This window comes from Chiloscyllium punctatum, chromosome 4 (genome assembly GCF_047496795.1).
Source record: "Chiloscyllium punctatum isolate Juve2018m chromosome 4, sChiPun1.3, whole genome shotgun sequence".
Lineage (NCBI taxonomy): Eukaryota > Metazoa > Chordata > Chondrichthyes > Orectolobiformes > Hemiscylliidae > Chiloscyllium > Chiloscyllium punctatum.
This window is the reverse complement of record NC_092742.1, coordinates 19,885,653-19,900,529: the sequence shown is the minus strand read 5'-3', so window position 1 is coordinate 19,900,529 and position 14,877 is coordinate 19,885,653. Positions and strand designations below refer to the sequence as shown.

Sequence of the window (14,877 nt, the reverse complement as noted above, 5' to 3'; positions counted from 1 at the left end):
CTCTTCTGAAACACACCCGTTTCCAGGGGTTAGACCATAATACACAGGGGCAGGAGTAGGCCATTCAGCCCATTGAGTGTGCTCTGTCCCTCAATGAGATCTTGGCTGATCAGATAATCCTCAAGTCCACTCGCCTGCCTTTTCACCACAACCCTTCTGTATTTTACTGATTAAAATTCTATCTCAGCCTTGAATATACTTCATGACATAGCTTCAACAGCTCTCTGCTGTGAAGAATTCTGCAGATTCACTACTATCAGAAGAGATTCCTCTTCATCTCTGTCTTAAATGAACAATCTATTTTGCCCTCTGGTCTTAGACACTCTCATAAGGAGAAATAATCGTTCCACATCTATCCTGCTAAGTCTCTTAAGAATCTTAGACGCTTCAATAAGATTGAGTCTCATTCTTCTAAACTCTAATGAGTACAGGCCCAGGGGAAAGTGAGGACTGCAGATACTGCAGATCAGAGTCGAGACTATGGTGCTGGAAAAGCACAGCTGGTCAGGAGCATCCGAGGATCAGGAGAAACGACGTTTTGGGCATAAGCCCATCATCAGGAATCCTGACAAAGGGCTTATGCACAAAATGTCAATTCTCCTGCTCCTCGGATGCTGCCTGACTAGCTGTGCTTTTCCAGAACCACACTCTCGACTGAGTACAGGCCCAGCCTACTAAACGTCTCCTCATGTGACTATCCCCCCATACCTAGGGAACCTTCCCTGAACTGCCTCTATCGCCAGTACATCCTTCCTTCAATAAAGGGACCCAAACCGCATTTGGCCCTTATCACAGTATTCCAGCTGTGGTCTGACTAGTGTCTTGTACAGTTTAAGCAAACCTCTCTACTTTTTGTACTCCATTCTCTTTTTAATAAAGGCAACATTTCTCTTGCCTTCACCTGCTGAACTTGGATACTAATGTTTTGTGACGTATGCACAAGGGCTCTGTGCTGTGGCTTTCTGAACCTTTCTCCATTTAAATAATCAACTCCTCTCTTGTCTCATTGACATCAGAGCACAGATGGCAATATTCCAAGGGAGGTCTCGCGAGGAGATTTTGTGGATGCTTCAAAACCACTGGCTGACTTAGACTTAAGTTCAAAGACATTTGTAAGAAGATTTAATTTTGATAACTGCTGAGGTGTTGCATTTTAATAAGACGAACAAGGGCAAGATTTACACAGTTAATGGTAGGGTCCTGGGCGGTGTTGTCAAACAGAGAGGCCTCAGGGTTCAGGTACAAAGTTCCTTGAAAGTTGCGTCACAGCTAAACAGGGTGGTAAAGAAGGTGTTTGGCATGCTTGCCATCATTGCTCAGGAATTGGGTGTCATGTTGAGGGTTGTAAAGAACATTAGTGAAGTCAAATCTAGAATACTGTATACTGTGTAACTGCAGAGGCAATAAACCAGGCAAATATTTGTATGAATGCCTAATTGAGGAAGATTATTTTTGGGCATTTGTTGAATCATTTGAAGATTTCATAACAGCAGTTAAACAGTTACTTCATGCTGTCTTTACATGTGCCACTTTAGCACAGAGTAATCTTAGCAGTAAAACTGTACAGCTTACAAGGTCACCCTGCTATGGGAAGGATACTGCTACATTGGAAAGGGTACAGTAAAGGTTTATAAAGATGTCACTGGGACTGAAGGGTTTGAGTTATAAGGAGAGGCTCAATTGGCTGGGACCTTTTTCACTGGAGGGTAGGAGGTAGAGAGGTTTTTAAATCATGAGGGACACAGATAAGGTTAATTGCAAAGGTATTTTCCTAAGGATAGGGGATTTCAAAACTAGGGGGCATAATTTTAAGGTGAGAGGAGAAAGATTTAAAAGGGACCTGAGGGGCAACTTTTTCACACAGAGGGTGGTTCATGTGTGGAATGAACTGTCTGAGGAAGTAGTGGATGCAGGTACAGTTCCAATACTTAGAAAATATTTGGACATGTCCATGAAAAATACAGGTTTAAAGGGATATGGGCAAACGCAGGCAAATGGGACTAGTTTAGTTTAGGAAACTTGGTCAGCATGGGCGACTTGGACCGAAAGGTCTGTTTCCAAACTGTACGACTCTATGATTCTAAGGCATTGGCATGGAGAATGTACCTAACAACAATTATTCCCTAAGCTTTTGTTTAAATTCAGAGCAGCGACCCACAATAGTCGACATCCCATTCCCATGCTAGTAAAAACAGGGACATGAGGAATGGGGCTGGGAATCTGGTCCCAGCTCTTATTTATAAAGGTCAAAGCTTAGATTACATTACAGTGTGGAAACAGGCCCTTCGGCCCAACAAGTCCACACCAACCTGCCGAAGCGCAACCCACCCATACCCCTAACCTAACATTACGGGCAATTTAGCATGGTCAATTCACCTGACCTGCACATCTTTGGACTATTGGAGGAAACCAGATCACCCAGAGGAAACCCACACAGACACGGGGAGAATGTGCAAACTCCACACAGTCAGTCGCCTGAGGCAGGAATTGAACCCAGGTCTCTGGCGCTGTGAGGTAGCAGTGCTAACCACTGTGCCACCATGCTACCCACCGTGCCACTCTTATAGTTTAGCATAGAATCTCTGATGGAGGCAATTCAAAATTGTGTGGTCTGAATGTTACTTGCTTTAATGATTTGATTGCCATCTCATTTTCTTTAGGTCTGAATGACCTAACCAATCCTCCTGGTTCCTGCCTGCTTTTATGTTTGGTTTTTGATTCCTCCATAGTATCGCTCACATGAAGCCTCATGCTGTTTTGTCATGACAGGCATTTTGATCCCTGTAAGCTGTACCACTTTACTGCTAGGATTGCTCTGTGCCAAAGTGGCATGTGTAAAGACAGCATGAGGTAACTCCATTTAATTGCTGCTATGACATCTTCAACCCATTCTACCAATCCCAAAAAATAATCTTTCTCAGTTAATCATTCACACAAATATTTGTCCGGACCGTTAAGAATATTGCTTCTGCAATTATACTCTCAGTTCAATAAGGTCCTCACTTCTTCCTGCCGCTATAGTTGTACGCCTGTCTCTAGGTCAGAGGTCAAGGAATGGAAAGTGCTGAAAGTTTCTGACTAGCGAAACTTTGCTTCCAATTCCTCTTGCATCTCCTTCTGGCCTATATCACCCCTGACACCATTGCATCTCAAACACTTCTGATCTTCTATTCCAGCCTCTCTTCCCCCACTCCCTAAAATGTAACTCTCGCCCATCTGTCCTCACCAATGAGGTCCTACTCAGGGGCTGACGGTCCTATTTCTTATGGTCTTCTGTTGTGAAGGGCATTAATACAGGAGATGTGGTTCATTCAGCGATGAGAAATACATGAAACCCAAGCATGTTCCAGTCAGTCAAATACATCACAACATGAGACAACCTGGTGGCAAGCTCTGTCTCTGGAGCTGAAGTATAGCACAGCGTGCACTATACGTTTAAAGCAGGACATTAAGTATCTTTAGATCAGCCACCAAAGAAAACAACAATAAATGAATATGGCACTGATATTTTCATTGCTTTTCAGTTGCACTCAAACACTCAGGCATGTAAAAAAAAAGAAAGTGCAGCCCATTGGAGCTCAGCAGTCATTGAATCCTGCTGCTACTGAAACAGTGAGCTGGATCAGCATCAGAATGAGATGGCAGTAGCATTGATTTTTCACTGGGTGGGCTTTTTCTGAACAAAACAGGGATCCCAACACTGTATTCGCAATGGAAATGATGCCCATATTCACCAGCAATACTGGCGAGAGACTATCTTACATCCTAGAGATGGTATACAATAGAGGCACATTATCCGTGTGGTGGAGGGAATGAATGTTGAAGGTGGTGAATCAAGCTACCCTCTTAGCAAGAGATGTGTGCTATTGGAATTACATAAACTACATGTGTATTTCCCAACACTTAGTTACATTCTTGCTCTATTAATGGGGTCATATACCCACCTTGGTTTTGCATCTCTTCAGTCCCTATTTCAACAAGCGTAGAAGTGATTGAAATCCATAAGGAATTTCTTTGAAATATGGACTGAAGAGATGCAAAACTGAAATTAAATCTATCTACAATAGAGCAAGTTTGCCATCTCATAACATTCAGGTTTCTGGGTTAAAGCTGATTAGTATTCTCCAGGTGTACCATTTTATTTGGAACACCCAAGTCTGATCAATAGAAATGAAATAATAAAGCAGTTAAAGTTACATCAATCACCTGAGTCACCTTTATGATTTCGTCTGTGAGGAAGCATCCCTCTCTGTGATATGGAATACCCTTCACACAATCTCCAGCTTTGTCAAACACATCACCGATTTGTCTATTTAAGGTGAAGCCTAGGGCACTGTTTCCCTGACATTTCCTGTTAACTCGATACCCCTTGCTACCTCAGCAAGTCCATGTTTGAGCCATGCCCCCATTCATGACAAGCCCTGATCAACTATTACAGAAAATATTCACCTTGGCTTTAGAAAGTGAGGGAAGTCTTTAAGGAACACGACGTTTTTAAAATTCATGAGCTGCTCCCAGAAAACTTTAAAGAATTCCTTCCATGTTACTTCCTACAGCATTCCTGGAGGCTGCCTTCAGTTGTGTTTGCTCCTTCCTGTTAAGCCCCCACAATGCCCCCTACGCTGCCCAAGTGCTCACTGCCTGTCATTAGACTCACTTGCCAATGTGTGGGTTCCCTCCTGTGTGCCACTCTCTGTTTCATAGGGTCATGTGGCTTCCCTGTGCTAACATGACTGGCTCCCTGCTCTGTATCAGCTTTCATCCTTCAGGTCTGATCCAGCTGGTGTATCTCTGTGATACTGCTTCATTCGTATCAGGAATGGGGCTCCCAGACAGCAATGACATCAAAGACCCAATCCATTGTTTCGTTTTAGGTGTTGGCTGGAGAATCAGGTATGCCACGTAGAATGCCCCTACTCTTTGAGTAGAACCACCGAATCATTTACATCCACCCGAGAGGCCAGGTTGTTTGACAGGTTGAGGAAGGGTCACTGGAGCCGAATCATTAACTCTGATTTCTCTCCATAGATGCTGCCAAACCTGCTGAGCTTTTCCAGCAATTGCTGTTTTTTGTTCCTGGTTTACTGCATTCACAGTTCTTTCCATTTTATTTAAGGTTTAGAGGGATATTTGCCAAACGCAGGCTGTGGGGCTAGTTTTGTTTGGGAACAGGGTCAACATAGATTAGTTGGACTGTGTTTCCATGCTGTGTGACTCTATGACAAACAAATCTGCTGCCATTGAATGACAGGAGAGGCTCACACAGTTGGAACAGTCTGCTCTGGTCCTAATGTGTCTGCTCCAATATTTCTAATTTATCTGTTTCAATGCTATTGAGCAGCTTAGATCAAGCATTACCTGATGTGTTTTGTACTTTGGACAATTTTGTTATTTGGATGGGAAAACACTTGAGTGATAAAGGATGGAAAGTTGTGCACTCAGTAGTCTAGAGGTCACGGTTCAGGATTAGTGACTCAGAATTCATGAATTCAAATCCTGCCATGGTCACGTAGCTTTGCTAATGAACCTGCAGTCAGCATGACTGTATATTGATGCAGTTGGTGCATTAAATCTGACTCCTCTCACACACAAGGAGTAACCGCAGTGATGTTATCACTTCAGCTTTATTAATAAATAATCTACAGTTGATTACAGACATGGCTTATTCTAAATCAGATTGATTCTATTCTCGCCCAGGTGTCCACTCCATCATAAAATTACTCAGCCCGATAAAATTGGTGCAAATGTGAGGAGATAAATTCGCATTTAGTGACTCCTGCGTCACTGTTCAAAAAAAAATCTATCTTAGCTCTAAAAATGTTTACTGGGGAGTAGCGTCAACTACTTCACTGGGCAAGGAATTCTGTAGATTCCAAAACTCTCTGGGTGAGGAGGTTCCTTCTCAATTCAGTTCTCGATGGTCTGAAACAGTCTTCAATCAAGTTCATGCAGTTTAAGAGGAATGTGCCAGCCAATGAAGAAGACTGTGATGGCAGAACACCATTGCTTCCTCAATCAGATTTTTAAAAATTCATTTTGTGGGATGTGGGTGTCACTGGCTGGACCCAGCATTTATTGTCCACCCCTAGTGGCCCTTGAGAAGGTGGGGGTGAGCTGCCTTCTTAAACCCCTGCAGTCCACCTGCTGGTAGGTTGACCCACAATTCCATTAAGGAGGGAATTCCAGGACTTTGACCCAGCAACAGTGAAGGTATGATGATATATTTCTAAGTCAGGATGGTGAGTGGCTTGGAGGGCAACTTGAAAGCAGTGGGGGTGTTCCCATATACCTGCTGCTTTTGTCCTAAATGGAACTGGTTGTGGGTTTGAAGGCGCTGTCTGAGGATCTTTGGTGAATTTCTACAGTTCATCTTGCAGAAATTACACACTGCTGCAACTGAGCATCGGTGGTGGAGGGAGTAGATGCAGTGCCAATTAAGTGGGCTGCTATGTACAGCTTCTTGAGTGTTTTTGGAGCTGCACTCATCCAGGCAAGTGGGGTGTATTCCATCACACTCCTGGCTTATGCCTTGTAGATGGTGGAGAGGCTTTGGGGGAGTCAGGAGATGAGTCACTCGCCACAGTATTCCTCACCTCTGACCTGCTCTTGTAGCCACTGTGCTTATGTGCTGAGTCCAGTTAAGTTTCTGATCAATGATAACCCACAGGATGTAGATAGTGGGTAATTCAAGTGATAACCTGAACAGCAAATAAAAAAGTATTTGTTTATTGAATTCTAAGATGTTGGAGTGAAGATACCAAACATAATTTCTCTCCTTCTTCTTCTTCTCTATAGGCCTTGGGCCAATGATCATCCTCGTGGCCTAACAGTCAATTGATCACCTGACTAGCTGCCCCCGGAAACCGCCCCGACCCCTCCCTTCCATCGTCCACCCTGCTCTGAGAAAACAATGGAAAACCTGACAGAACTTCAGAACCCTCTGCTCGAGAAAAACAATAAGCATGATTATGGTTACCAGGACGATTACAGCGAGCAGCAGCACTATAAAGAGAAGATTTTGAACTACTTTATGAGCAATGGTTCTGCCAAGAACAAACCCAAAGCCAACTTCACACATCAGCTCCTGGACGCCAGCTCTCTGCATCTGGCTGTCGAGGCCTTTTACCGGCCAAACTTTATTTTGTACAAGGACGAGATGAAAGAGGGTGTCAAGGATTACAGGAACGACAGCAGTGAGACGACATTCACTGAGAGGAAGAACTTGACGATTGACTCCCCTGACCATTCAGAATCCAAACACGTGGACTACACAGAGAACGATGTGAAAATTCAAACGGTCTCCTATGAGGTGGAGGAAGAGGAGTTTCATGACTGTGAGGTAAAGGCGTTCCCATTCTAATGAATTTTTCTTAATGTTGGAACACTCAAGTGTATCACGTTACATATTTGGGAATGTTCAATTGCATGTCGGGAATGGACATTGATTTATTGTGGTTGTAGATGGACAGTTGCAGAGATGGTGACAGGGATCAGGACAACAGCCACAGAATTGGAGGAACCGTCTATCCTTCCAACACCTATTTCTCTTGATTCATCAAGAATATTCTACTCTGTGATGTTTTGTGACTAAAAGCTTGGGTAGAGAGGGAGATTTTCTTTGGCAATGGGGAAACTTAATCAAGACAGGACAGCGAATCACACTGCTTTCCCAACATTGCCTTGATCAAGTCCCTAGTATACAGACCAACCCTTTACCTCTCTGGGGGAACGAGATTCTAAATAAATAGCTTACTGAGAGAAGAAAATCTCCTCGTCTCCATCTTAAATCGGATCTAGACTCTCTAGTCTTTAAATGGTGCCCCCAGGTTCGATAAAGTCCAACAAGGGAAAGCATCCACCCTGTCAGGTTTCCTCTTTATATCTTTCAATAAATCGCATCTCATTTTTCTAAACTCCATTAGATAGAAGCCCAACCTGCTCACCTTTTCCTCATATGTTAAACCCTTCACCCTAGGAATTATTTGAGTGCACCTTCTCTGGCCTGCTTCTAATTTAATTATTTTGAATTCATAAACAAAGAAACTAGAAGTATATAGAGCACTCCTGATGCTGTCCTATTTAGCCTTGGGTACTGGAGCAACACTTTGTTTCCCTAATCCTCAATTTCCCATTGCAATAAGTGACAACATTCCACTTGCCTACTAAGCACTTGCTGCATCTGCATACTAACAGCTGGCTCTGTACCGTAGAGATCTGACGTCTAGTTGCAATTCAACAATACACTGCTTTTCTATCTTGCTGATACAAAGTGGACAAGTTCCCATTCACCCGTTTTATACTTCATCTGTCAACTTACTTAACTTGAATAAATTCTTTTGTAGACTCTTTATCTGCTGTTGATGGCTTACTTTCTTTCATTGAGCCATCAGCAAATGTAGTTCCCAGATATTCCATACCTTGGAGCAGTGAGTACAACACTGGGCACAAACATGAACATTCAGGAAGGTGGGAGTGCAAATATGCATCATACTTTCATCCACTATAAACAAAATGTCATTAATTCCCCTCTAACCATCAATGCATACAGGAGTTGGGAGGTCATGTTGCGGCTGTACAGGACATTGGTTAGGCCACTGTTGGAATATTGTGTGCAATTCTGGTCTCCTTCCTATCGGAAAGATGTTGTGAAACTTGAAAGGGTTCAGAAAAGATTTGCAAGGATGTTACCAGGGTCGGAGGATTTGAGCTATAGGGAGTGGCTGAACAGGCTGGGAATGTTATCCCTGGAGTGTCAGAGGCTGAGGGGTCACCTTATAGAGGTTTGCGAAATTATGAGGGCCATGGATAGGGTAAATAGACAAAGTCTTTTCCCTGGGGTCGGGGAGTCCAGAACTAGAGGGCATAGTTTTAGGGTAAGAGGGGAAAGATATAAAAGAGACCTACGGGCAACCTTTTCACACAGAGGGTGGTACGTGTATGGAATGAGCTGCCAGAGGAAGTGGTGGCGGCTGGTACAATTGCAACGTTTAAGAGGCATTTGGATGGGTATATGAATAGGAAGGGTTTGGAAGGATATGGGCCGGGTGCTGGCAGGTGGGACTAGATTGGGTTGGGATATCTGGTCGGCATGGACGGGTTGGACCGAAGGGTCTGTTTCCATGCTGTACATCTCTATGACTCTATGACATGACAGCATAGCTTTTGGATTAAGCTCATCTGAAATCACCATGGAGCCCTCATGAATAGCATAAAACCAAGGCAATGTGAAGTATTTACAAGTGAAACTTAAATTTTGTGTCCTCAGTCAGTCTTATGTTAAAAGCAATGGCCTTTGCCAGGAGAGTTGTGGCCAGGGCACTTTGTCCAGGAGGCTCTTTTATCGCGTCTCGTACCTGCCGTGCTGTCCCCTAACCATGGGTTTCACCAGCACTTCCTCTGCTTACTGATACATCTATCTCCTGTGCACACTACTGACATTTTCAAATTTAGTTTTAATCTCAAGGGAATCAGCAAAAATGCAAGCGGGATAAATTACAGAATCATTGAATCCCTACAGTGTGGAAGGTGGCCATTCGGCCTATTGGAGTCCACACCGACCCTCCACAGACCATCCCACCTAGACCCACCCGCCAACCCTATCCCTGTAGCCCTGCATTTCTCATGGCTGATCCACCTAACCTGCACATCTACAGACTGTGGGAGGAAGCCAGAAAGGCACAGGGAGAACATACAAACTCCATACCCCGATGCCGGAATTAAACCTGGGTCCATGGCAGCTGTGTTCAAATCTGCCAGGAATGACATCCCTGTGTTAAACATGCCATCAGCTAGTTCCAATCCATCCCAAGTTGGCAAATTACAAACCTCCCCGCTGCTTGTAAGACCTAGTCTTGTCAGTGCATGGCCTGAACACAGAACGGCCTGCAAGTTGGCGTAAAATGGTCAGCCTCACTCAAAGCAGTGGAGTTTGGCTGTTAATCAATAAGGAGGGTCCAAGTGCAGTACAAAAGTCATAATAGGAGACTGTATAGTTAGGGGCACAGCTAGGTATTTCCGTGGCCACAGAGTAGACCCATGGGCAGGTTGGACCTGTACAAGAAGGACTGGTTGCACCTAAACTGGAGAGGCACTAATATCCTGCAAAGGGAGGTGTGCTAATGTCATTCAGGAGGGCTTAAATTAAACTGGTCTGGAACCAGAGCAGGCAGTCAGCAAGTGAAATAACCAAGAAGGAGTTAGAGACTAAGACCAGTAAGACTAAGAAGAAAAACAGACAGGGAGAGGTTACTGAACATGACATGAAGGGCGGATGAAGTTTAGTTGTTTTAATGCGAGGAGTGTGACAAGTAAGGTAAATGACCTTCGAGTTTGTATGAATACATGTAACTCTGATACTGTAGCTATCTCAGAGACGTGGTTGGGAGAATGACAAGACTGGCAGCTGAACATGCTGAGATTTAGGTGTTTCAGGCATTATAGAGAGGGATGTTAAAGAGGTAGGGGAGTTGTGTTACTAATCAGGGAGAATATCACAGCTGTACTGAGGGAGGACATCATGGAGGGCTCATCCAGTGAGGTCAATATGGGTAGGGCTCAGGAACAGGAAGGGTGCAATCCTGTTGATGGGGTTGTACAATGGGCCTCCCAACAGCCAGTGGCTGATAGAGGAACAGGTATGTGGACAGATTATGACAAAATGTAAACACAGCAGGGTTGGTGTGGTGAATGATTTTAATTTCTCTATTGACTGGGACTCTCTTCATGCCCGGGGCGTGGATCAGGGTGAATTTGTTCGGTGTATCTAGAGGATTTTCTTGAAGCATATGTAAATAGTCCAACCAGGAAAGAGGCTATACTAGACCTGGTATGAGGGAAGGAGCCTGGCCAAGTGATCGAAGTTCCTGTGGGGAGCATTTTGGGAATAGTGACCATAATTCTGTAAATTAAGTTACTTATGGATAAGAACAAGAGTGCTCCTTGGGTGAAAGTACAAAATGGGGGAAGACAAACTGTGAAAAGAGAATACCTGCCATGTGGAAAGGGACAATTGGCCCATTGCGTCAGCACCAACTCTCAGAAAAACATCCCAGCCAGACCCCACTCTGTCCCTACCTCCATAAGCCTACATGACCATGGCTAATTCACATACCTTTGGACGCTAGGAGGAAACCAAAGCACCCAGTGGAAACCTACACAGACACAGGGAGAACATATAAACTCCACAAAAACAGTCATCCAACCTAGGTCCCTAGTACTGTGAGGTGGCAATGCTGATCACTGAGCCAGAGCACCATCAAGTGTGAGGTATGATGTGGGGAATGGAGATTAGGGGCAGCTGTTTGAGGATAAGTCCACATCTGGCATGTGGGAATCTTTCAAAGGCCAGTTGATTTGAGTTCAGGACCAGCATAATCCTGTGAAAATGATGGAGAAGGGTGGCAAGATTCAGGAGCCTGTAATGACAAGAGAAATTGTTAGGTTAGTCAAAAAGAAAAAGATGGCATACATAAGGTTTTGGAAACTGAAGACAGACAGAGCCCTCAAGGAATACAAAAAAAGCAGGAAAGAACGCAAATAACGAATTAGGAGGGTTAAAATGGGCCATCTTTTGGCAAACGAGATTAAGGAAAACCCAAAGGATAAGAAACAGGGGAGTAGCTAGGGAAAGATAGGTCCACTCGAGGATAAAGGATGGAATTTATCTGTAAAGCTGGAGGACATGGGTGAGAGTCTTAATGAACATTCTGCATTGGTATTCAACACGAAGGACATGATGGATGGTGAGTCTCGGGAGGGGTATGTTGATATTCCAGGGCATGTCGATACAAAAAATGGTGGTGGATGTTTGAAAAGCATTAAGGTAGACACATTCCCAGGACCTGATGGGATCCATCCCACAATACTGAGGAAAGAAAGGGCGGAAATTGCTGCACTCTTTTATATAATTTTTTTTATCTTCTTCAGTCACTGGTGAAGTGCCAGAAGACTGGAGATTAGCTAATGTTGTTTCTTTAAGAAGGGCAACAGGAATAGTCTGGGAAATTACTGGCCAGTGAGCTTTACATCAGTGGTATGGAAATTATTGGAGAAGATTCTTAGGAACAGGATTTGCTCACGTTTGGAAAAATGCAGACATTTAGCAAAATGCAGCATGGCTTTTGCGCAGGGGAGGACATGTCCCATAAATTTGATTGAATTTTTTGAGCAAGGGACAGAGATAATTGATGAGAGCAAGGTGGTAGATGTCCACATGGACTTTAGCAAGGCCCTTGACAAGGTCCTTCATGGCAGGCTGATAGAAAAGGTGAAGTCACATTAAATCTGCGATGAGCTGCTAAGTTAGTTGCAGAACTGGTTTAATCATAGACAATAAACAGAAGCAATAGAATTGTGTGTTTCAGACTGGAGATCTATGACTAGTGGTGTTCCAGAGGGATCACTGCTGGGACCCTTGGTGTTTGTAATGTATATAAATGGTTTGAAGGAGAATGTAGATGGCCTGATGACATGGGGGAACTGTGGGTAGTGAGGAGGATTGCCAAAGGATACAGCAGGATATAGATAGCCTGGAAACTTGTTTGGAGAAATAACAGGTGGAATTTAATCCAGACAAATCCAAATTGATGCATTTTGGGAGAGCTAATGCAAGAGGGAAGTGTACACCAAATAGCAGACCCCTTAGAAACGTTAACGTACAGAGGAATCCAAGCGTACAGGTTCACTGTTCACTGAAACACAAGTGGATAAGGTGGTCAAGAAGGCATATGGCATGTTACCTTCATTGGTCAGGGCAGAGAGTATAAAAATTGGCAAGTCATGTAGCAGCTGTTTGGACTTTAGTTAAGCCACATTTGGAATATTGTATACAGTTCTGGCTGCCACACTAGAAGAAAGATGTACAGTCTTTAGAGAGAGTACAGAAGCAGTTTACTGGGATATTGGTTGGCTTAGAGGGTATTAACTATCAGGAGAGATTGGACAAACTTGTTTGCTTTCACTTGAATGTCGAAGGACAAGGAACAACCTGGCAGAAGTTTACCAAGTTATGAGAGGCCTGGATAGAATGGATAGTCTGAGTCCTTTTCCCAAGGTAGAAATGTCAATTACTAGGAGACATAGGTCTAAGTAGAAAGTTTAAAGGAGATGTCAGAGGTGGGTTTTTCACACAGAGTGCCTGAAATGTGCTGGTGGTACAAGCATATCCAAAAGCAACATTTAAGAAGCATCTTCACAAATACATGGATAAGTAGGGAATAGAAGGAAACGGAGTGTGTAGAAGCAAAAGGCTTTTAGTTTAGAAACGCATCATGTGTCAGCACAGGCCTAGTGGGCCGAAGGGTCTGTTCCTGCCTGTTCTTTGTTCTTCATTGTTATGAATAACTCCACCCTTGTCTTTCCCTCTCCTTTTGACCAGCATTGACTGCTCATCAAAATCCCCTACTCTGGTGCAACGTGAATTTTTCTCCTCTCAAATATTGCACACTGACCAAACACAAAGTAAAAGGTAAAGTCCAGAGGGCTGCTCTCTCATTAGAGAGAGAGAGAGAGAGAGAGGGAGAGGGAGATAGAGACAATTGGTGGTGGTTTAACTTGAGGGTCACCATGCCACAGGCAAGGGGAGAGGTTGAGAAGGACAGACATTCGAGGTAACTTCAGTCAGTTTAGGAATTGAATCCTTTGCATTGCAAACCAGCCATCCAGCCAACTGAACTAACTGAACACCTTTGCCTGACCAACCAATTGTTTGACTGAGTTTCTTCGAAATGACAGCTCAACAAGAAGCTTTATTTTCTTAACTAGCACCTCATACTTCTTCTCTCCTGGAGTGAGGGGCAAGCTGGGATGTATCTGCTCCACCCCACGGCACAACTCTTTGCTAGTGTGACTCCCTTGTGAGGCTGCAATGTCCAGATGCGAGTGCCTAGACTTTTATAAAAGGTCAGATCCCAACAGTTGAGTACCTCTGGTCACAGTCGTGGTGTAAGATTTCACAGATTCAGAAGACCATCAATGAGTAGGTGAAGAAACTATACCGGTACAGATGGCGAAGGCCAATGTGGTATTATTCTAACTGCCACTCCTGACACCCCGTGGTATCTGCTGCCAATACATGCTTCAGAGTTAGGTTTTTGTTTTGAGGCAGCTCAATGCCACCAATCCTACTTTGCCTGTACTTTGTCTGCAGCTTGTCACAAGATCATTGCTGGGGGACATACCACACTCTGAGAAAGAAAAACAAAACCTCCTCAACTAAGTCTTAAAATAGAACTGAACCCCCTAAATTTAAATAACAGTGGCACTGTTATTTGTTAACAAGATTGTTAATTGTATGATAGCAATAAGAACAGCCACATTTCTATTCCAGAATAATTGCTAAGGACTCTTGGGAGCTGTGCAGAATACATCTGTTCCTTCGAAAGGCAAGTGGCCAATTCACTGTTTCCATCCATTGTGCGACGTGATCTGAAGAGATCAACTACAATATTAACTCTTTCAAAACCATTCCCTTTCACAACAGTGAAGTGTGCATTCTACTTTGTCCCAGTTTGCAAGCAGCAGTGCTCAAAATGGATGCGTCTTTCAGTCTGGGAGACACTAGAAGAATCTGGAAGGATATGCAAACCAAAATCCAGGCTCCGACAACTGGAATCCCTAAAATTTGGAAATAGGTTCTTCAGCCTATTGAGCACTGACTCTCAGAAGAATGTCCTACACGAACCTAGACCCACCACCGCCCACCTCCCCCCAGCTTTCTCTGTAGCCCAGCATTCACCATGGCGAACCCACCTAGCCTACACATCACTGGATACCACAGACAATTTAGCATGACCAATCCAGCTAACCTGCACATCGCTGGACAGTGGGAGGAAACCCATGCCGACACAGGGAGAAAGTGCAGACACCATACAGACAGTC

At 43.9% G+C, this 14,877-nt stretch overlaps 1 protein-coding gene across 1 annotated transcript in view; it reads left to right on the top strand.

Annotated features, from left to right (window-relative positions):
• The window catches only part of syndig1l (synapse differentiation inducing 1-like), a 212,265-nt gene that overhangs the window by 47,584 nt on the left and 149,804 nt on the right, over positions 1–14,877 (top strand). Inside the window, exon 2 of the mRNA XM_072568216.1 lies at positions 6,796–7,339. Coding sequence (XP_072424317.1) covers positions 6,911–7,339 — 429 coding nt within the window. The 5' untranslated portion in view covers positions 6,796–6,910. The remainder of the gene's footprint in view (positions 1–6,795; positions 7,340–14,877) is intronic.